This window comes from Sinocyclocheilus rhinocerous, unplaced genomic scaffold (assembly GCF_001515625.1).
Source record: "Sinocyclocheilus rhinocerous isolate Xijiao unplaced genomic scaffold, SAMN03320098_v1.1 scaffold988, whole genome shotgun sequence".
In the NCBI taxonomy this organism is placed as follows: domain Eukaryota; kingdom Metazoa; phylum Chordata; class Actinopteri; order Cypriniformes; family Cyprinidae; genus Sinocyclocheilus; species Sinocyclocheilus rhinocerous.
This window is the reverse complement of record NW_015650363.1, coordinates 1,009,180-1,031,103: the sequence shown is the minus strand read 5'-3', so window position 1 is coordinate 1,031,103 and position 21,924 is coordinate 1,009,180. Positions and strand designations below refer to the sequence as shown.

Genomic DNA, 21,924 nt, shown 5'->3' with positions numbered 1-21,924 from the left:
TTGCAGCGACCTCTAATGGTTACAATTGCAAATGACACTCATAGTAGATCGTTTAACTTTGATTTGTTTCACAAAATACAGTTTTATTAATTTGTATCGTATCTTATATTATAGTTATAAACAACTAAACTCGGTAGGTCTCAATCTTTTACGGTTTTCTCTGGTTAAAAACTAACAAAGCAGACTCTGACTACATTCAAATTAGTGCTGTAATTATATGGTGTTAACAGATTTTTCTCTCTGCATATTCACCAAGAACATTTTATAGTATTGTAAACACTAAATTGTTTATTGATTACATTCAATTTAAGGTCAAGCTGAATATTTGAAAACACTGCTTAATACTAAAAAGTAAGGGGCAGTTTGTTCATTTTTAAGGGTGTCGAGATGGTTTCTACAATTAAGGGATTCAGTACATTTTGTGTTTGCATTAAAAATGTGGGCCAACAGAGCATTTCTGATTAGAGTTCAGGGCTTACTTTCATATCGTCATAGATGTGTCAGCATGAGACAGATAACAACTGAAGTCTACACCCAAAATTTGTCTAAAGTCACATGTATTTCCTCCGAAATGGTGTTGATAAACAACAGTCATTTGAGGATAATTATTAACATGCATTTTCGTAATCTAGAAAATTTTAGAAATATACTCAGACCAGTTTATTTCCATAATTTAATATCCTTCTGTTGAGCTAAATTCTTTTAATGAACATAATAAACAGACGAGTACAAGACAGGTATAATTTGGACAGCAGCCAAAAAAAAAAAGACATAAGACATCATTTGACAAACATAAAATCCTTAAAAATGAAGTGCATCTATCAACTCTAAAGTTTACACACAAAGTCTACATTTTAAATACATTTGGTGAAGTGCCGCTATATAACATTTCCTAAAACTTGTGTGGAGTTGGAGACATAGACATACAGTATTTGTCAAGGGCTAGCATAAACATATTTGTCAGCAAAACATTAATCGTCAAAACTACTTAAGAATGTCACATGGTTTTCAGACACCTCTTTGATCATTTGATAATGTTCGGTGTTTTTCTGACCACACACCTGTGTGGTTCCCGTCAGCATTTCTAATTCAAGTTGGACTTTTGCACTCAAACCAAAAGGCATTACAAATAATTTGTTTAACTAAATGTTTGGAATACTGTCACACCTTCAAACCACTGTTGTTTATGGTGCCAGTGAGGCTGTGTTTAGCGGCACAGTAGCGAGAATGTAGCGACTGTCCCAAGAGAGTGATTCAGGAGATTTTACTATCACGCATACAGAGGCTGATAGTCATTCTTCTTGCTTCTGCAGGCAATGACACAGATGCTGAGCATCCCAAACAACTGAAAAAGAGAGAGTGAGTTGCTGAAAATTCACTGTCTGATAAACAAGGATAAAGATGAGGCTAAAATGAGCTGATGTACCTTAATGATGGCAAATCCCAGGATGACCAACATTGCATAACTAAGCACATCCTGAAGCATCTGCTCCAGTTTAGCTTCACATCCCTGTAGGAACAACAGAACAGTTTTGTTTTCCCCCTCACAAAAACACAAAAAACAAATTACATAATTTTAATATGCTTGGGATTATGCTGATCTGAATATAAGTGTTGTAACTAAAAAACTGAACCTATTAAAAATTTATTTTGCTATTTATTTTAGATAGAGCTGAAATAAAACAAAATATACATATTAGACGAAAAACAAATGAAAGCACTAAAATTCCGAAACGTGAAAGAAGAAATAGCAATAAAAAAAAAAAAGTTAAATAGAAATAAACAGCAAACAAAAAATGTTATTAACTGGAAATAAAAAAATAAAAGATAATTCAAAATATTAATAAATACTATAATAGCATTTAAATAATCCTAAAATAAAACTGTTCACTTAATAAAATAATGCACAATATAAGATGTCAAGCAGTTTTGCACTCAAACCTGTGTGTTCAGAAGATCTAGTTGGGTGAGTTGGCCGGTGCATTGTGTAGCATTTGCTTTGCAGCAGGAATGTGGCACAGAGTTGTTATGTTGGCCAAACCATGGCATTGCAGTCCAGTCTGTGATGTTATTCACCCCACAGCACTCCAACTGGAAATGTAAAAGTGAAGAGTAATGTAAAAAGATGAAGGGGACAATAAAGAGAATGAGAATCCCTCATGCATCTATTGCGTCTGTCATTTCCTGTGCAACCAAAAATTGCAATGATATGAATGAATCTTTCAGCCTTACTTGGAATTGCAAGTAATCCACTGCATGGGTTTCACTGTCCACACCGTCATACTTTTGAAAGACGCTGTTCATTGACTTTTCTAGGTCACCCTTAATCTGTATACATCGTAAGAAAAAAATGCCAGTGTTCATATTTCTACATATCATACATATTATTCATACGTTATATGATAATTACTTACTCTTCCCCTGTAGATGAAGCCAAACACAAAAGCGGTCACCTCAGCTGCGAAGATTATCATGATGATGAGAAGAAACTAAATGCAAATTCAGATAAAAGTATAAAATATTAAAACCCTCATCTACACAATGATGAAACCAGTTCTACCCCAGAGGCTTTAAAGTAGGAATAGAAACTACCAACACGGACCCTACATTCTATTTTCGATAAAATAAACTGAAACAAAGGCTTTGGGCACAAAAGGTGCACAGACAGATGGCCCATACTTACAAAGCCTAAACCGACTTTGGACTCCCTCAGAGTTGCACAGCAGCCAACGATCCCGATGACAAACATGACCACAGCCACACCGATTATAATGGCTGCTGGGATGACGGAGTACTTATTAGATACAAAGTCTTCAAAGCTGTTGTAGCTCTTTATCACATAAGAGCCAACATACGCGAGGGCCGCTCCAGCAGCCTGAAGAAAAAAAACAACAACAGGTGGGTCAAAGACATGATCCTCAGGTCTATTTATTTGTTCCAAAATATATTAAAAATAACTTTGAAAAACTTTATTAAAAGGTAAGGTTAGTTTAAGATGTAAAAAGTAATGTGGGGCAACTCCCCCCAAATTTGTTCAATTTTTATTATTTCATAATATTTGTAAGAAAAACAATGCTCATTATGACGTGTACACTCACATGTATTTAATAAGAACAACATATGTTATTAGTTTTTACTTTTTTAAAACAGTGGTGCTCAACCAGCAAACTAACTAAACATTCACTTATGTTACATTCACTCAGTTGAAAACCACTGTTTTAGAGTCATTAAATGTATATAATTTTCAAGAAAAGTTCACTTTTTTGACATTCTTTTTTAAAAACCATAAACTAATCGGCAAAATAATTTTTATTAAAGATTGTTGAAAAGAGAAAACATCACAAAGTAACATGCTGTAACATTCATCATCTCTCACATGATGTCATAAGGTGTCATTTCCAGTGTTGGGCTAGTTATTACAAACACTCAATAGTGACTGATAGTGACATTCAAGTAGAACTGGTGTATTAATCTCATTAATTGTCATGTGTAGCTTGAAGCTTTCATTATGCATTTTATCAAAACACACGTTTGTAAGAAAGGGTTAGGTTATAGGTAGTTAGGGTTAACCCTAACCCTAGGGTTAGGTAGTTAGGTTATAATTTAAAGACTTTTAATTATATAATGTACCACATGCTGATCAGAGGGGCATGGGTGGGATGTAATGCCAGAGTAAAGTAAAGCCACTATATACACAACAGTGTTCAGATCATCTTTTATCCTGACAAAATCAATATAACTAAGTATAACTAAGTTACTAGTAACTAGTTACTGCCCAACACTGGTCATTTCATAACAAGTACACTTTGGAATTCTGGGTTATGTATGACTCGCTAGCGCATGATCTGTTTCTTCAGTAGTCAAGTCACAATGCACAGTCACGAGACCACGAGTAACCTTCTCCTGCCCTCTAATCTTTCCTGGAATCCTAGTCTTGTGCCTCGGCTTGAGCAGAAGCAGCACAGTAAAACAAAAACCCTTGAGGCATGAAGGTACACATCACAATGGCAATACATCAGCTTTACACAAGACAAAGATGCTACAATAAGAACTTTTAGTTCCAGGTTTTGTTACTTACTGCACTGCTGTTAGAGGAAGAAATAAAAATTCTCACAAAACCACAAGTGCATGATGTGCAGAAAGGGCCAGAACAGCGGGGCCCCTAAGGGCCTTAAACTTGAAAAAAAGTTTATCTTGATTTCTTTTAATTTTAGCAACGGCTATATGCACAGGAAAATATTACATTGGCTGTGCAGAAGACGTCATGGTTTTCTACAGAACTCCCTTTCCTGCCCAATGAAGCCAAAAATGAGTGCACGGCACTAAGCCAAGTCAGATGACTAGGCCTACATAATGGCACTGACAATATGGCCATCAACAATCTTCATTTTTTTCCACTGAAATCAAGTTAGAAGCTCTGACAGTTACATCAACTCTGATGTGTAAACAAGTGTGAATACCTTTAAAGGCTGCATTGCAAATGACAATGAAGCTCTTTCATTTGGTTTTCTTAAGTGTATAAACAAAGAGCAAACAAATGACTCACCCTAAATTAAATTACATTCTAGAGAAGAGCTCGCTGTCAGAAGCTTGTTACTCTGGCTAAACAATCATTTAGTGTCTGGAGGAGGAGAAACAACTGGATGAATACAAACTATTATGATGCGAGAACCCTTCTTCCTACAAATACAGTCATCAAACAACAGCAAAACCAACATTTAAGGACAGCATGGGTTTGTAAACCAAACTCTTAGGGTAAATTTATATCTTTAAGATCTTTCTATATTTATGAAACAAACAAAAAAAGACAACAGAAATTATGTTAAAAAGAAAAACACAAACTTACCCAAAATATTACACTGAGAAATAAAAGAACGGTTTTAGATGTTAGAATTCCGCAATCCATGTCTGCTGCTGAGTGATGGGAGCCCAAGCTGCGAATGTTTCGGACAGTTTGAGACGTTTTCTTTCCTCGTGTTATTTTTAGTTCAGTCGGTGACAATCACATGCTCTCTCGACTCACGGTTTTGAAGCGGAAACTCCCAGGTCCTAAATACCGTAGAGTTCTGTGCTTTATATGCAAGCGGTTCACGGCAGAAATGAGTGACGCGTTGCCTAGGGAACGTGATAGACTAGAGCAGAGAGCACTGATCAAAGCTGTTTAATTTCAGCTTTGAGTCCTTTTTATTATGCTAATATTTAAAGTAGTACAACTTTTGACACTGCATTTCACTTGATTTTTTTTTTTTTTTAGTTGAACTGGGACGGATCATCAGCAAAAGTGGGACAGTTCAACTTGAGGTGGTCAAGGTGGTTTTTGTAACATGGTAACTGGTTTGTTTATGGTATAAGGTGGCCTAGTTTTAATTTGTTTACACAACAGCTTTGAGGACAGAATTCCTAAGGTATTTGAAACTATAAAGATAGTCAGTATTGAATTTTGCTAAACACAAAGTGTTGTGTATTGGAGCAAATTGAGCATGATTGATTAAAAAGTAGTAAAATAATTTACACTTATGTAACCCTCAGACACCTCTGAACAAGCAAAACAACCAAAAGGGTCCTTTTAGGTCATTTATCATCCAACTGACATGGCATCAAAGATAAGGTTTCAGCTGTCTAGGAGACACCCTTCTGGTGTAATAACTCCAGAAGAACAAACTGTAAGAAGTAAAATGCTTTTATGAATTATACTAAGGTGATTTTAGCATTATTATAGCCACATAAATATGGATGTAATGAGGCTAATAGCCTCAGATCTCAGACAATCCCACCTGACAGCTCTGTTAGCATCTAACTAAAAAAAAAAAAAAAAAAAAAAAAAAGATACTATATTAAAAATAATTTATCAATGTTATTGCAGTTCTAATTACATGTATTCAACGTGTCAATGTTTTTGTAGGGCCATAATTTGTTTTAGTTGGCTAAAAATGCATTATTTGTTGAAAAACTCAGCAACATATTCTATTTATAAATAGATGATAATATTAAATATGGTCCAGTCTCACGGAACAATTGCACATAATTATAAATAATGTTTTTAAAAGTATGCAATTATACAAAGTCTAGAAATTGTTCCGTCTTAAAACAGCATGGCACACTGATTCTTCACATTTGCAAATAGAAAACAAATTTTAACTGTATTGATAGAATGCTACGTACAAGCAGTGTTGGACAGTAACTGTACTTAAGTACATTTTTCAAGTATCTGTACTTTACTTGAGTCGTTTTATTTTGAGTAACTTTTACTTTTACTTCACTACATTCCAAAGCATAAGATCGTACTTTTTACTTCACTACATTTCATAAAACATATCGTTACTCCTTATAATATATCACGTGCTCCGAGACGCAGAAGCGGTGTCTGATATAAGAACGAACTGATTCTTTTCAATGAACCTTTTAAATCGGTTCGCAAATCGCACCAAACGATTCATTGATGAATTAGAATGAACCAATTGCAGTTGCTCTCGAGTCGACAACTCACTGATTCAAATGAACCGTTTAGTGCGAAAAATCATATTTAGGTCAAAACTGTCAGTTGTTTGTGAACTAAATCTGCTGTAAAGGGTGATCTGTTTAAGCCCACTGAAATGATTGAATCAACATCTGTGTCTCTATTTTAGGTTAAAAAAAAACCCCAGAGACATTAAAATAACAGTCTAAATAAAATAATTCATGCGCGTTCATATTCCCCGCTGCCGTAACGTTAACAGTTTTATTAAAATGCTACGCATTTAGCCCTATGTGACGTCTGTTTTTATATTGTTTATCAACAGTATACATTTTTATATTGTTTGGATTAACTAGCCGAGTAGACAGATATGAATGTTTATTCATCATAACCATACTGAAAATAAGTAAATATTGTTAGCTGATGCGAACTGTCTAGCTAATATGCTTGCTGGTGCTAAGTTGAGGTAATTTTTAGATATAAAGTCCAAATATTTTTATTCAACCACCTAGATAGATTACATCTGGGGGAAAATAAAGGATGTGATGTTCAGAACATGGTAACTACAGTAATTATCAAAGTGGGAAGTGATGCCCTCTGGGGGCATTTGGCCAGGGGTGTTTTTACACCACAGACAAGGTTTGAGAAGAAAAAAAATCATTATGAAAATATAATTATATTTTCCTTAAAATGTTCTTCCTAACTTCAGGCCTTATTCTCATGTCATATATAACTGTGATGTTCTGCAAAACAACAAGCTTTAAAACACTTTGTTCTTACTGGTGAAAATCAGATGGTCAAATCTGTTTTCAGGTACATTGCAGTGTAAGCTTCATAGTGAACACTACTACATCACTCTCGTCAACGTAGTCCATATCAACAACAAAAATATATCTTGACTCCATATAGTGGTTATTTTGGGAAAATCCCAGGTATTTTGAGCAGTAGGATTATAAAAAATATGTGCTAATATAAAATTTAATTAAGTAGCCTATATACAATTGCAAAATAAATCTATCTATCAGTACTTTTTTACTTAAGTACATAAAAAATCGAGTACTTTTGTACTTTCACTCGAGTAAAATTGAAAAAGGTGTACTTTTACTGGAGTAATATTTTATTATACGTATCTGTACTTTTACTCAAGTACTTGATTTGTGTACTTCGTCCACCACTGCTCTGCAGAAGTGGCAAGAGAGTACGCTCAATAATCTGGTGGCTATTGAATGCTCCGGGCTGCTGATTCACTATTTTCTGAATCCATCAACATTCCCAGACCTCCCAGAACCAACAGAACAGTAAATAAAATGGCTTCATCAGTTCGTCAAGTTGCAGAGCGATATTATAAAATAAATACTATTCCAGGTTGTGTAAATCCAGATTCCAAAAACTTCAACTTTCAGGCAAATGTAGATGATGCATCTTGTGAGGGTCCAGTCACCAATCTTAGCTTTGGTGGCATTTTCCAACGATGCACTGCACTGACATCAGATGGAAATGCTATCTGTGATGAAACCGCACAGAAAAACCCAGCTACTGGTGATTATTCTTGCCCTCAGCAGTACAACAGCACCCTATTACGCTCTGAGACAGTAGAACGAGGTTATAATCATTATGAATGCCACAGCCACTGCCGCAAATGTGGTTTCTTATGGTTGCGTACTTGTTGTGACCAAACATGTGGTGATGCTTACCGTGTCCGTCGTGCAAAAGTTGAAACTTACTGGTGTTCCACAACTCAGAAGACCCCTGAGTACTCTGGATACCTTTTTGGAGGTCTATTTGGACCAGGCATGCAAAACCCACTGACCAAATCTAATAGCTGTCCTCCAAACTACTTTACCCAACACTTTTTGTCTAATGGCATGATGGTTTGTCTGAGCAATGATTATGAGGCCGGAACAAGATTCTCTGTGCCTTTTGCTGGTTTCTTCAGCTGCCAATCTGGAAACCCTCTTGCAAAGGGTCAAAATCGCTGTCCACCTCAGTTCAGCCAACATCTTGCTTCCATTAGTGATGGTTGTCAGATATTGTACTGTGTCCAGTCTGGTGTCTTCACTGGTGGTCAGTTAAAGCCTATCCGCCTCCCACCATTCACAAGACCACCAATGGTCAGCATGATTGCAACAAACACAGTAGCTGTAATGACAGAAGGTGATTGTTCTTGGGTGAGAGTTGGAGAAACTAAGATGTGGAGACTGGCAAAGCCTGGTGAAATTAATCAAATGGCATCAATGTTTGACACATCATCTTCTCAGATGTCTGGAGGAGAAAAGGCTGGTGTAGCCATTGGTGTAATGGTTCTGGTTGCTCTTGTGGTTGCAGGAACGGTGTTTATAATGAAAAGAAGAAAGAGGTTTTCTGCCACCAGGTTGAGCAGAGGGTATGAAGAGATCCATGGTGAGGGTGAAAACGAGAGCAGTGTAGAGATTCAGAGAGAACAACCAAATGAGAATGTTAATGAAAACTCCACTCAACCTCTACTATCATAATCTTTTTAAGATGACTGTTCAGAGATTTACAGTTAAGCGTTATAATGTTATAATGAATATGATTAGTCATAGAAATAGTTGGCAGCAGCAGTAACATTCTTTAAAGGCAACTTTTTACATTTGTTTTACAACTAACGAAAAGTCTGATGAAGAGCCTGCGTGCTCGAAACGTCATACGCTATGCGAAAGTTTTTTTAATAAATTTTTGATACTTTTGGAGCTTTGGTGTTGCCGACTTTATATTTAATTTCTCCACTTGTTTTTTAGTCGAGCACCCATTTGAGGTTGATGTTTGCATTTTTTACAACTAACAATCCAAGCATTGGAATAAACCTAAAAAAAAATATTTTTTTAGCTGAATGTCATAAAACATTATACAAAAGAAAAAATATATTAAAAAGTGCGAGGAAAGACTGTACCTTAAATGTTTCAGAAGTCTATTTTACAGATTGTTGTGAAATAAGAATACTCTGAAATGAATTACTTTTAGAGCAGCTGAGGAAAAATACATAAGGGCTTTGTATTCAACATGATTTTCAACTGTTTTATTATTTTTACTGGTATATGTGTATGTCTCTCTTTTTGTGCTTTTGTGACTAATAAATAGTTCTTAAAGAAAGACTGAGCAAATGTCATTAACTTCAGCATGCAATATGATCACGAACCTGACTTAGATTGTGAATAAATATAAGGACATGAAATCTGAGTTTAAATTACTGCTACATTATAATTGTACTTGTTGCTATAGGGTGATTGTAATGTATTATTTTTCTTAGTAGAAGCTACAAGACAAACAGTGTAACAACATTAGTATATCATTATCAATCTCCAAATCTAAGTTACTTGTCTTTCTCTATCTTAAGTTCTTTCATACTCAAGATGGCGCCAACTATCAGCTCTAACTTGCTTTTGCATGACATGAAAGCATAATGATAGCATTGCTATGTAAAATAAGGTTTGCCCAGAGTATTCAGTTAAACGGTGTTACTCTGGACAACAGTCATTATTCAAAGACGTAATGTCTTCCAAGTCTCATTTCACCTCACCCACACACAAAAAATAACAGGAATTAGGAAAGTCAATCATCTAACTGGTCATACCAAATATAGACCTATAGCTAAATATAACTACTTCCATTTAACAAGTTACTGTACCGACTTCTAGTTTCATCTCAACTTCTTATAAGTCACAACACACAGTGAACAACAAAACCAGTGGGTAGAAATGAACAGTGGACCTAATAGGCTACATATGACCCCACAAAAAATAATAATACATTTTTATAAATATTATTAAACATCAAATTATTATTATTGTTATTATAGAGTCACATGATCACCCTTTATGTGATATGTTACAGATCTGGACAGGATATCTCTCATGCGAAAGAAAAGTTTAAAAATGATCATTGTGGGAAAACGTACAGGCTACTTAGGCACACAATAATACGTAATTTTTTTAATAGGAATTGAATCCAGATCAGTCCAACGCCAACTGTCTGTCACTATTCCACTTACATTATGGCTATTTAAATAGAGAGACGGATGTATTTAAACCATTAACTTTGTACACAGCAAGCATGGCCAAATAGTGTAAGCTTCGTTTGTAGGCGCGCTTTGTAAATCAGGCGCGTTCTCTATAGCGCTAGTCCTTCAGAAAAACACGCCCCGACAATCTCTGAATTCTATAATCAAACACGCCATTGTCGAGTAAAAGTAACTTACATTTTACGGACCTTCGACCGTCTCTGACTCTGCGCAACACTCCAATCCGTTCCTCAATGAATCAGTGTTTTTGAACAAACTGATTCGTTGACTCACTCATAATAAACAAAAAGTAACTTTAGACACCTACTGGCGTAATGATGTAACCTCACTGACTGAAAAATCCCATCCAACACCTTTCTGTTTGACATGAAATTAATTTAATTAATCGTTATATATATATTTTTCTGGCAATAACATGGACTGTTGTAATGTTAAATTTGGCATTTTCCTCCATACATTTTCTATACAATAATAATAATAATAATAATAATAATAATAATAATATTTTATATAAAAAACATATATGTTGGATATGTTCCTATATATCCAAAATCTTCTGACCAACACTTTCCCATGCAATGTGCTAATGAGTATGATTTTAATTTCATGATATCCATTGTCTTACATGCAACTGCAAGTGAAAAGAAAATGTGTGCTACATTTTGTCATCCACATGTCCTGTTTGATTAATCTTAACCTTGCACTTCACCCTCAATTCCCTCATACAAAGTCTCACAAGAACCCTCCCCCACTGCACAGCTGGTATTCACAAAAAAAATAAAAATAATCTAAATCAAAACAAAACCAGTCAGCGGATGAAATCTGTCCAGCACAGAAGAAAGGGCCTGAAAGGAAGACACTCCCTTCCACATGACACAATGCCATAGATTCAGGCTTTCACACAGTGCTCCTTTTCAGCATTAGCATTCCAGAAAGTGAATCTACAGCAAAAACATTTCATGAAGAAACTGTAATTTGGAAAGAAGAACAGAGAAAAGGATTTTTCTGAAGTAGGTCAATATGGTGGTGTAACACAGCTGGAATAGACTGTTGCATGAAAGCTACTCTCGGTGGGTAAAACTGATATTTTTTTAACAGATTAGATATTTTAGCAGATTTCAGTGCCATAAAAATACACTGCACTCTGGGGTCTGGACTTTCATTATGTAATTTTACAATAATATTCTTACTTTTTTTTCTTTTTTCTTTGCATGTATATTGCCTCATGAACGTTTTTCCATCTGAGAAATAATGAAATATTACATTTGAACCCTCTGCATTTTCCCTTTAGAAATCATCATGGAGACAAATCATTGTGTTTTCCACGTGTTTATCTGCATTTCTTTGATCTTGACACACTGGCACAATGGTTCAGCTTGCCACACAGGCTCTCAGGTAGAATGTGAGAAAGCCCCATTTGTGCCTGGTTACAACCTGGTGGGCGAAGGCTTTGATGTTGTCAGGATGCGCCGTAAAGGTGCATTTTTGATTGATGTCAAGTCACACATGGATAATGACACTTGTACCGTTTGCAAGAACCGCTTTCAGGGAGGGCAGATGCAGAAACTTCCCTCAGCTGTGCGGGACTGGCGTCCGTTCAGCCGCTGCAGCAAACAGCTTTCTAGTGCTCTTCATCATTCTGTTGACTCCCTAATGAAGAGTTCAACATCACTCATCAATAACAACTGGGAAATGGATCTTAGCCTGGATGACATAGGAAAAGCAATGTTTGGAGGGAGCCGTTCAGATATTGCCAAATTTGCCCAATCTCAGAATGCAATGGATAAGGCAACATTTGCCGTCCATGAAATCAGCTGCACATATTATAGGTAATTCCATGTGAGTTTATGACTCATTTTGCATTGTATTTATAATGATTTTTTGTTGTAACTTCTCCAAAGAATGATGACAATCTGTCTCTCATTATCTCTGAACATGCATACAATGTTGTTAGATGATTTGTCAACTGAGAAAGCACATACAATTAATGATTTTTATCTTGCTATATACTTTGCATTTATTTAGCGGTCTCATGTATCTTGTCCACGGTGGGCGAAATTAAACCTAAGAACTCCTAAATAACATTTAAATTAGTCTGTTAAAGGGATAGTTCACCCAAAAATGAAAATGTGATGTTTATCTGCTTACCCCCAGGGCATCCAAGATGTAGGTGACTTTGTTTCTTCGGTATAACACAATGAAGATTTTTAACTCAAACCGTTGCAGTCTGTCAGTCATATAATGGAAGTGAATGGGAATCACGGCTTTGAGAGTCAAAAAAACATACACAAATAAAACCAAATTAAACCCTGCGGCTCGTGACCATACATTGATGTGTAAAGACACGAAACGATCAAATGCAAGATGCAAGAAACTGAACAGTATTTATATCGTTTTTTACCTCTGATTCACCGCAATGTCGAACTGTCCTGAGCGCGTTCTCAACAGCCGGCAGGTGACGCGTCTTCTTCTTCTTGCTTTACGGCGGATCGCAGACTTATAAGTGCATTACCGCCACCTATCTCTCAAATGGACCATTGACTCTCCTAATTGAGATTGTAGACCATTATATGACTGACAGACTGCAACGGTTTGAGTTAAAAATCTTCGTTTGTGTTCTACTGAAGAAACAAAGTCACTTACATCTTGGATGCCCTGGGGGTAAGCAGATAAACATCAAATTTTCATTTTTGGGTGAACTATCCCTTTAAGGCTAATGCCTCCGGTAAGGTTTAAGATGTCAAAATGACTCGATTCAAATTATATATCAAATAATCGAATCCATTTTGGCAATGGCAACAATACACTAGACACTTATCTGGACACTTGTAACTATTTTGATTTTTTTAAAAACCATCTTCTAAACTAGTGGTTCCCAACCTTTTTTCCAGGGGACCCCTATTTTATTCTTTAGCAATCCCCAGGTTGGGAACCACTGTTCTAACCCATGTCTTTAACCAAATACACTTTGAAACTATAATGTTTTATATTTTAGAACTGGTGGGGTGGATTTTGACAGACGAGCAGAGCCAAAGCGCAACCAAAACAAAGTTATTCCGCAAGATGCATGTAGTTTTCTTTTTTAAGGGCTAGAGGGCCCAAAGTTAGGCCTACATAATGTAGCTCTACAGCTGAATGTTATTGCTTTGATAACAAAATATCAGAGCAGGTGGCAACTACAAGCAATTGATGTTAACATTTTTTCAAAAGAATCAATTCCTTTGGGTTTGTCTTCTATTATGCAAATTATTCATATGAAATATGGAATTCATACATGTTGAATCCAAAGAGATACACAAAACAGATGCTCAATTGCAGTTTACCTTATTTTACCTATTAAAAAAAGTTATAATTTTACATGTAAGTTCATTCTTGTAGGCTATTCAGAGACAGTCATATATTTCAAGGCTCATAAGATCCTAATGTAGTTAGAACCTCCTAATGTAAACAATCTTTAAAAGGAAGCTCCAGTGCAGGTAGATAATTTAATATCAGTGCATCTTTTCCTTGTGAGACTTGGGATTGCGTATTATGAGGAAGAGACTTTATCTTAAAGATGCTTCGATTAGCATGTAATCCTCATCTGACCAAACAATTTAGTCCTAAAACACTTGAAAAGTCAGCCAAATCACAATTTTATCTGAAAAACAAACCCAGAGCATGCTTTAATAAGTACTTTCTTATCACGTCCTTGACAAAATTACTGTCAAAAACACTGAAAAATGAAACATGAGGCAAATTACAGTTTTATTTAGAAACCACAACTAGAATCTGCTGACAGATGACTTTTTGTTGATCATTTGCAGTTACAGAGTCACAGACCACCCAGAGCTCAGCACTGAATTCTCAAAACATCTCCGGCGACTTCCGACACAATATGATGAGGAATCAAAAGCCCTGTACCGAAGGACTATAGATACTTATGGCACTCACTACATACGTCAAGTTCATCTGGGAGGCCGAGTGAGGCGGGTCACAGCTTTTCGAACTTGTCTTGCAACCCTGAAGGGCTTCTCTGAGACTGATATCAAGAACTGCCTAAACATTGAGTTAAAGATGACTCTGGGGTTCCTGCCAGCTAATGTCTCGTTTTCCAACAAATGCTCTCACATCCTTAAAGATAACATGAACATGGGATTCTACCAGGGCTTCATGACACACAAGACAGAGGTGCTGGGAGGTGAGAAATACTTTCCAGACCTAGTTTTAAACCAAAGCCCAGCTGAAGCATACTCGAACTGGATGATGAGCCTGCATGACAATCCTGAGGTCATATCATATGCAATTTTCCCTCTCCATCATCTGGTGGCTGATCCCGAGGTTAGTGCCAATCTAAAAAGAGCAGTAACAGAGTATATTGAAGAGAACATGCTTCCTGTAGATCACAAGGAGAATCAAGGATGCTCACAAACACAAAATCTGGACCACAACTGCTGTCCTATGCAAGCCGGCCGTGGCAAGTTAGTAGTGATGGTGCAGAGAGCAGCAGGCCTGAAAGCAGATCTCTTCACACGCACTGACGGTTATGTGAAAGTCTGGTACAACCTCATGTATGAGGAGACTGAGGTGATTATGGACAATAATGATCCCGAATGGAACATCAGCTATGATTTTAGATCAATTGAGTTTGGTCATGAACTCATATTTGAGGTTTGGGACAGTGATGTCATTTATAATGACTTTGTGGGGAGATGTGTGGTCAGACCTGAACGTGGATCTCATTCACACAGCTGTAAATTAAAGAGAGGCATCCTGTATTTCACCTACAACGCTTCTTGTGACGCTCATCTGACTGGACCCAGGTGTAGCAGATATTCACCAAAAGCATAAGACCTTGTATTTGTATAGAACAATTTATACAAAAAGAATATTTCGGCATATTGCTTTTTAGACAGTTAAAGGTGAGACATCATATCATAAACAGAGATGTATAGAAAAAATAATCATTTTTATTATTTTTTTGTAAAATATTTCCAGTAATTATAGTGAATATTTCTTCTTTTTTATTATTATTATTATTATTTTTGTTTAGATTTTAAGACTAATAGATTTCAGAAGATTTGTTACTGCATTTGTTCTGCTACTGCAGAAAATAGTTTTGCTTTCGGTGATCTTATTCCGGTGCGTGATTGTGGTTATGTATTGCAAAGTGAAAAGTATACGATTTTTTCATGTTCTGCAACAGATCATTCATTAAAACAAAACTGTCTACTGGTTCAATGAAGATCGTGCACAATGACTTTTCATTACATAAAACATGAAATTCCGCGCTGTGTTTATCATGTCAAGGTCACTGGTTCATTTCCCAGGGAGCACACATAGTTATTAAATAACACAATGTCTTATAGGCTATAAATTGTATGCACTGAAAGTTACTTTGGAAAAAAATCTGTCATAAAATCAAATGTAAAATAGTGGTCTTTTGTTTTGTTGTTGTTTTTTTCCCAGTGTTTTGCAAAAGCAAGCCTAAGTACATTATAGAGACAGGTATCCCAAAGGAAACAGAGGTTGGACACGTACATATAATCTTATCTTTCTGTAACATACTGTAGATAGAAACTAAAAAAATGAAAACTTTAGCGTTCTTCCATAACTTTAAAGGAATGTAATTATTAACAGATAAACAAACAATACACAAAAGGACAGAACATAAACTGAAAAATAGATGATGAATGGTTTTAATTTTATCCAGGTGAACAAACAACACACAAAAGAAGACTCCAAATAAAAATGGCATGATGAATAGGTTTAACATTTTCAGATAACATTGATAAGGCCTATAGCATTTAATTTGACCTCACTCACTACATACGTCAAGTTCATCTGGGAGGGCGAGTGAGGCGGGTCACAGCTTTTCGAACTTGTCTTGCAACCCTGAAGGGCTTCTCTGAGACTGATATCAAGAACTGCCTAAACATTGAGTTAAAGATGACTCTGGGGTTCCTGCCAGCTAATGTCTCGCTTTCCAACAAATGCTCTCACATCCTTAAAGATAACATGAACATGGGATTCTACCAGGGCTTCATGACACACAAGACAGAGGTGCTGGGAGGTGAGAAATACTTTCCAGACCTAATTTTAAACCAAAGCCCAGCTGAAGCATACTCGAACTGGATGATGAGCCTGCATGACAATCCTGAGGTCATATCATATGCAATTTTCCCTCTCCATCATCTGGTGGCTGATCCCGAGGTTAGTGCCAATCTAAAAAGAGCAGTAACAGAGTATATTGAAGAGAACATGCTTCCTGTAGATCACAAGGAGAATCAAGGATGCTCACAAACACAAAATCTGGACCACAACTGCTGTCCTATGTGAGCCGGCCGTGGCAAGTTAGTAGTATTGGTGCGAAGTGCCACAGGCATGAATGAAGATTACTTCTCAGCCACCGATGGTTTTGTGAAAATCTGGTACAATGGTGTGTATGAGGAGGTGATTATGGACAATAACAATCCAGTATGGAACACCATCTTTGATTTTGGATCAATTGAGTTTGGTCAAACTAAAATTTGAGGTTTGGGACAGTGATGTAAATTTTAATGACTTTGTGGGGAGATGTGTGGTCAGACCTGAGCATGGGACTCACTCCCACAGATGTCAGTTAGAGGCATCTTTTATTTCACCTACAAGGCTTCTTGTGATGCTCACCTGACAGGACCCAGGTGTAGCAGATATTTGCCACAAACTTAAAGGAACACTCCACTATTTTTGAAAATAGGCAAATTTTCCAATTCTCCTAGAGTTATACAGTTGAGTTTTATGCTAAACTACAGCTAAAAGTGCTACCTCCAGACCCAGAGATCGGCTGAATGGATTCGAAAACGGTAAAACTCTACTGTTTAACTCTAGTGGAGTTTGAAAATTAGCCTATTTTCAAAAATAGTGGAGTGTTCCTTTAAGGCCTACATTGTAGGAATATTTCTGCATATTACTTTTACATAATTAAATGTAGTGCATTTATGGAAAATAGGGTTACATTTGCATCACTCACATTTTCATTATTATTTTAGGGGTCCAAGCAGCGAAGGTGCCTGAACCCTATTGTCTTTGTAAGGATTTTCTTATTAATAGGGGCCAAGCCCTGAAGGAGCAAAGATATGACAGACCATGCTGGCAACAGATATGGAATTTAAGTAGATTGGTCTTGAGGCTGTCTCTCCACAATGCTTTAGCGTTCAGACAGAGTCTGGTAACTGTCATCACAAGCATGACCTGATGGTACAAGCACAGTACGGACAGTGCCACCTAGTGGTCAGGAAATATGAAAAATTGATATTTTTACTTGTAACTTCTGAACCTTTTGGCGAAAGAAAAAAAAAACACAAGATAACATTTATCTTAACCTACAGTATTTACAAGATTACTACAAGTCATTTTATTATGTCATGTATCACAATGTGAAGCTGTAGAAGCTAATAAAATAATTGCAACTCGAATGTTTCATGTTCATTTTTGACAAGTAACCTTATATTGTAGTGCGAGCAGTGATAACACATCAAAAGCAAAAATATACAATTCTTTTATATGTTGTCTTGTAATAATACATCTGTTCTTCAGGTGACTCTGTAAAACGTGATCTTTCACCAGTTTGTTTCCCAATGGGACGTATGAGGGTTAAATTATTTATATTAACATATGTACTGCAGAGGTTTTTCTTAGCAGAAATTTGAGTTACTAGGGTGTGTACCTGTTCATTTACAAGATTAATACTATCAGAGTGAAGTCATACTTCAATACTTCCGTAAGTTGTAGATCCTCTTAATATTATTTATTCATCATTGTCATTAGGCTATGTTCCAAAAACATTCAAACTGGCTGCACTACACTATTAACCACAACATTCTTTTGAATAGGCTCGAAAATCATGTTGGCATAAGTGGAATTGCATTGACATGGTTCAAATCGTACTTCTCTGACCATCATCAATTTGTTGCAGTAAATGAAACTAATATTTATCATAAGTTCAGTATATCTCAGTACTAAGACTTTGCTTTTCATCCTTTACATGCTACCCTTGGGAGATATTATTAGGAAACACTATTATGCTGATGATACTTAGTTCTATATTTCTTTGCGGCCTGACGAAACATACCAGTTCACAAAAACGGAAGGCATTGTTGACATAAAAAACCTGATGAATAGCAATTTCCTACCTAGAACAATGTGTCTAACACTTGATGGCTGCTTTGTCAAGTCTACATTGTCAGTTCAGAACTTGGGTGTGCTATTTGATAACAATCTTTAACTTAATAGCCACATTTCTAATATTTGTAAAACAGATTTTTTCCATCTTAAAAAAAAAAAACATCTAAATTGCGACATATGCTCTCAATGTCAAATGCAGAACAGTTAATTCATGCATTCACAACCTCAAGTCTAGATTATTGTAATGCTGTACTCTGTGGCTACTCTGCAGGCTTAATAAACAAACTCCAGCTGGTTCAAACTCAGCAGCTAGGAAGTACGACCATATTAGCCTGGTTTTGTCAACACTGCATTGGCTCCCTTTTAAACATTGTATACATTTTAAAATCTTAATGCTTACTTATAAAGCTCTTAATGGTTTAACACCTCAGTACTACGTGGAGTGGCATCTACGCTAATATTAGTCTGTCTGTCTGAGGTCTGAGTCACCCGGATCCAGTCCTCTGCACAGACCCTATGGCCAGCTTCAAATACCCCCACCAAATGCTGGCATAATGTATCATGAATTTCAAGAAGGAACTGGATGAAATATTATGGATGATATAAATATATCAATCCACAATCTGACTTGTGACATGCCCTGGAATTAAATCACACCATGTTTGTCTGTCTGGCCGTCTGGTCCCTGACTGAACCTCGTTTCTACCAAAGCTTTTTCTCCATTTCTGTCACTGATGGAGTTTGGGTTCTTTGCCACTGATGCGGTTTAGCTTGCTTAGATGGGGACACTTAATATTATTAACTTTACTGCACAGACACTATTGGCTGAGAACTAAACTGAGCTGGATGACATCACTCCAAAGTTGCTTTATAGATTAATTAAACTCATTCCACATTTGAACTTTAAAGTTACTGAACAGAACCGAATCAACAATGAACTGATTTCCACTGAATAACTCTTTACTATCGTCTTTTTAGAGCTGCTTTTCAGCAGAATTGAATTCTGTTCGCATCACTGAATCCTTTCCCTGTTTATCGCTGTAAAGCTGCTTTGAAACAATCTGTATTGTATAAAGTGCTATATAAATAAAGGTGACGATGCTAATCCAATGTTGAGGAGTTTGAATTGAATTGGTGTGCAAATATTTTAATGGCAGTAGTACTAATCAACTTGCAATACTCATCAACAATCAAAAATCTTAAATTTTAAGGAAATTACTGCATTATCTTTATTTAGAAAACACAATACAAGGAGATACACATTAAACAACAACTGTTAAAATACAAGTATAACCAGTTATTTGCAGCAGTGCCTTTAGTCAACAAGGTCACAAATCTGGAACCAACTCACCAGTCCTATGTGGGCTAAACTGAGCTGGGTAGGTGAGGTACAGTCTTTCAGGCACATATGACATAGATCTCCAGTGTGGAATATTAACATGGGTACTTCAGGTGATCCCTGAGTAACACAACCTCCTGTGCATTTACTGACTTCTAATATTTGGACATTGGGAAAAAAAGTGCTAGTCCTTACCAAAACCACATCAAATCAGTCTCAAGTTGCGGTGTTTATTCTTGAGGAGTGGGGGGAAATGTACAGTCAACTACCACTCTGACTTTCACATTCTTCAGGTTTCAAAGGCCCAGTGAGACTTTGAGCAGCTCTGCCATTTGTTCAGTTATAGCACCGACCTCATCTGAACAGAGCGAAAAAGAATTAAAGAGCATTCAATCTATAGTGAAAAACCAGATACATAACTGATAATATAGTAAAACCACCACAATAAAAGTCTCCATTTTAATACATTTATTTCACTGGATTATCCAAAAATTGGAATTAAAGGGGTGGTTGATTGCGATTTCACTTTTTTAATGTTAGTTAGTTTAGAGCTTTATTAATCCCCTTGGGGCAATTAATTCAGACTTTCGTGGTGCTTCACATATACAACACTTAACACACACATACATATATTTAAAATACACCAAATACATAAAAAGGGGGAAACAAATAAAAAAAAATTTAAAAAAGAAAGAAAGAAATTCAATGTTGCTGTTTGATCATAAACAATATCTGCAAAGTTACGAAGCTGAAAGTTCAATGCAAACGGAGATATCGTCTTTTAAAATTCTGGCAGTTTAATGCCTACAAAAACGACTGGTAAGGGACTACGAGTTACTTCCCAGGTCCGTTACGTCAAGAACCCAGAATTATTCTCTCTCTCTCTCTCATTCAGATCATCAGCTCAGTGAATACACTTATTTTCACATACCATAGTTATGAGAAGCGTTATACATAGACGCGCGTGTAAAAAAAAAAAACAGTCAACCACCCCTTTAAACAATTATTTAATATATAAACCATTTTTCATTGACATTCTGGCACAATGAACTATACAGTACTGCGATAAGATTTTGGTTATACCACCCACTACTGCTACTATAAAGGGAGGGTATTTTGAGGTTCATCTTGTAAATTGTGACCTGTGGGTTTGACAGAGGTTGTGTGTTGAAACTCACCTCCATCAGTGGTCATGTCCTGTTCCAGTTTCAGCTTCTCCTGTCCCACTCGGAGCATGCAGGCCTCAGTTGAACCTCTGATGATGAGCTTGATCACCTGCACTGTTCTGTGATGCAAAACATTATCATGAACCAGAAAAAAACAGTTTTGTGAATTTAGTACTTTGTCATGTCATTACATTGTTTAGAGCATAAGAAAAATTTTGAAAAATAAAATTTTTGAAAAATGATATTTTATTCATATGTTATACCATGTCCTCTGTAGAGGACATTGGGGCTTTAAAAAGTCCTGTTTTAAAAAAAATAAAAAGACATGAATAGACATGAAAAGGCAAAAAGAGTGGGATTTTTGTTTTAACCAGAAATCAATTGATATATAATTTCTTCTCTATTCATTTGTTGTGCCTCCCAAAATGTGTAATAAACATGCTTTAAGTCCTGGTGTCCTCTACAGTGGACATGTATGAAATTGATGTCCTGTTTCATAACAGAAGGTCATATTTTGATTTGAAACCCCATAACATTTTCCTGAGATGTTGATTTATGACAAACAATTTGTCAATTAGTCAGATTTAAAAGATAATTACAACATATTATCATATTTCCATTAGGGTGTTACATTTGATCACTAAATGAATGTCAGCCATTTTTAAAGACCAAGGAGAGGGAGTGGTCATAGTGAAACATCCAAACATTTAGTATCTCTGAAAAGCTAGACTTAAAACTGTGGCATGTATAGTCTCAGAGAAATTCACTAAAATAGAATGTC

At 36.2% G+C, this 21,924-nt stretch overlaps 3 protein-coding genes and 1 pseudogene across 4 annotated transcripts in view; 2 read left to right on the top strand and 2 right to left on the bottom strand.

The window, feature by feature from the left end:
- Positions 1–656: 656 nt before the first annotated feature.
- LOC107711866 (tetraspanin-3-like) lies at positions 657–5,034 on the bottom strand. The gene is made up of 7 exons (XM_016516935.1): positions 4,847–5,034; positions 2,684–2,875; positions 2,415–2,489; positions 2,233–2,328; positions 1,942–2,091; positions 1,427–1,510; positions 657–1,345 (listed from the first exon to the last, which is right to left on the bottom strand). Exons 1-7 carry the CDS (start codon positions 4,904–4,906, stop codon positions 1,271–1,273), a joined length of 732 nt encoding a protein of 243 aa, XP_016372421.1. The 5' UTR covers positions 4,907–5,034; the 3' UTR covers positions 657–1,270.
- On the top strand, positions 2,855–15,439 carry LOC107711865 (perforin-1-like). Of its 2 annotated transcripts, none has more exons than XM_016516934.1 (3): positions 2,855–2,898; positions 11,785–12,322; positions 14,300–15,439. In XM_016516934.1, the coding sequence occupies exons 2-3, from the start codon at positions 11,793–11,795 to the stop codon at positions 15,321–15,323; spliced, it is 1,554 nt and encodes a 517-aa protein (XP_016372420.1). In that variant the 5' UTR covers positions 2,855–2,898; positions 11,785–11,792; the 3' UTR covers positions 15,324–15,439. The 2 variants fall into 2 exon arrangements, with proteins under 2 accessions (XP_016372420.1, XP_016372419.1); XM_016516933.1 differs by lacking the exon at positions 2,855–2,898 and adding an exon at positions 11,048–11,563.
- LOC107711817 (macrophage-expressed gene 1 protein-like) lies at positions 5,730–9,119 on the top strand (annotated as a pseudogene).
- A 4,439-nt stretch (positions 15,440–19,878) lies between the features above and the next one.
- The window catches only part of LOC107711816 (SWI/SNF-related matrix-associated actin-dependent regulator of chromatin subfamily A containing DEAD/H box 1A-like), a 12,054-nt gene continuing 10,008 nt past the window's right edge, over positions 19,879–21,924 (bottom strand). Inside the window, exons 19-20 of the mRNA XM_016516864.1 lie at positions 21,156–21,262; positions 19,879–20,335 (exon numbers count right to left, since the gene is read on the bottom strand). Of these exons, the coding sequence (XP_016372350.1) occupies positions 20,274–20,335; positions 21,156–21,262 (169 nt within the window). The 3' untranslated portion in view covers positions 19,879–20,273. The remainder of the gene's footprint in view (positions 20,336–21,155; positions 21,263–21,924) is intronic.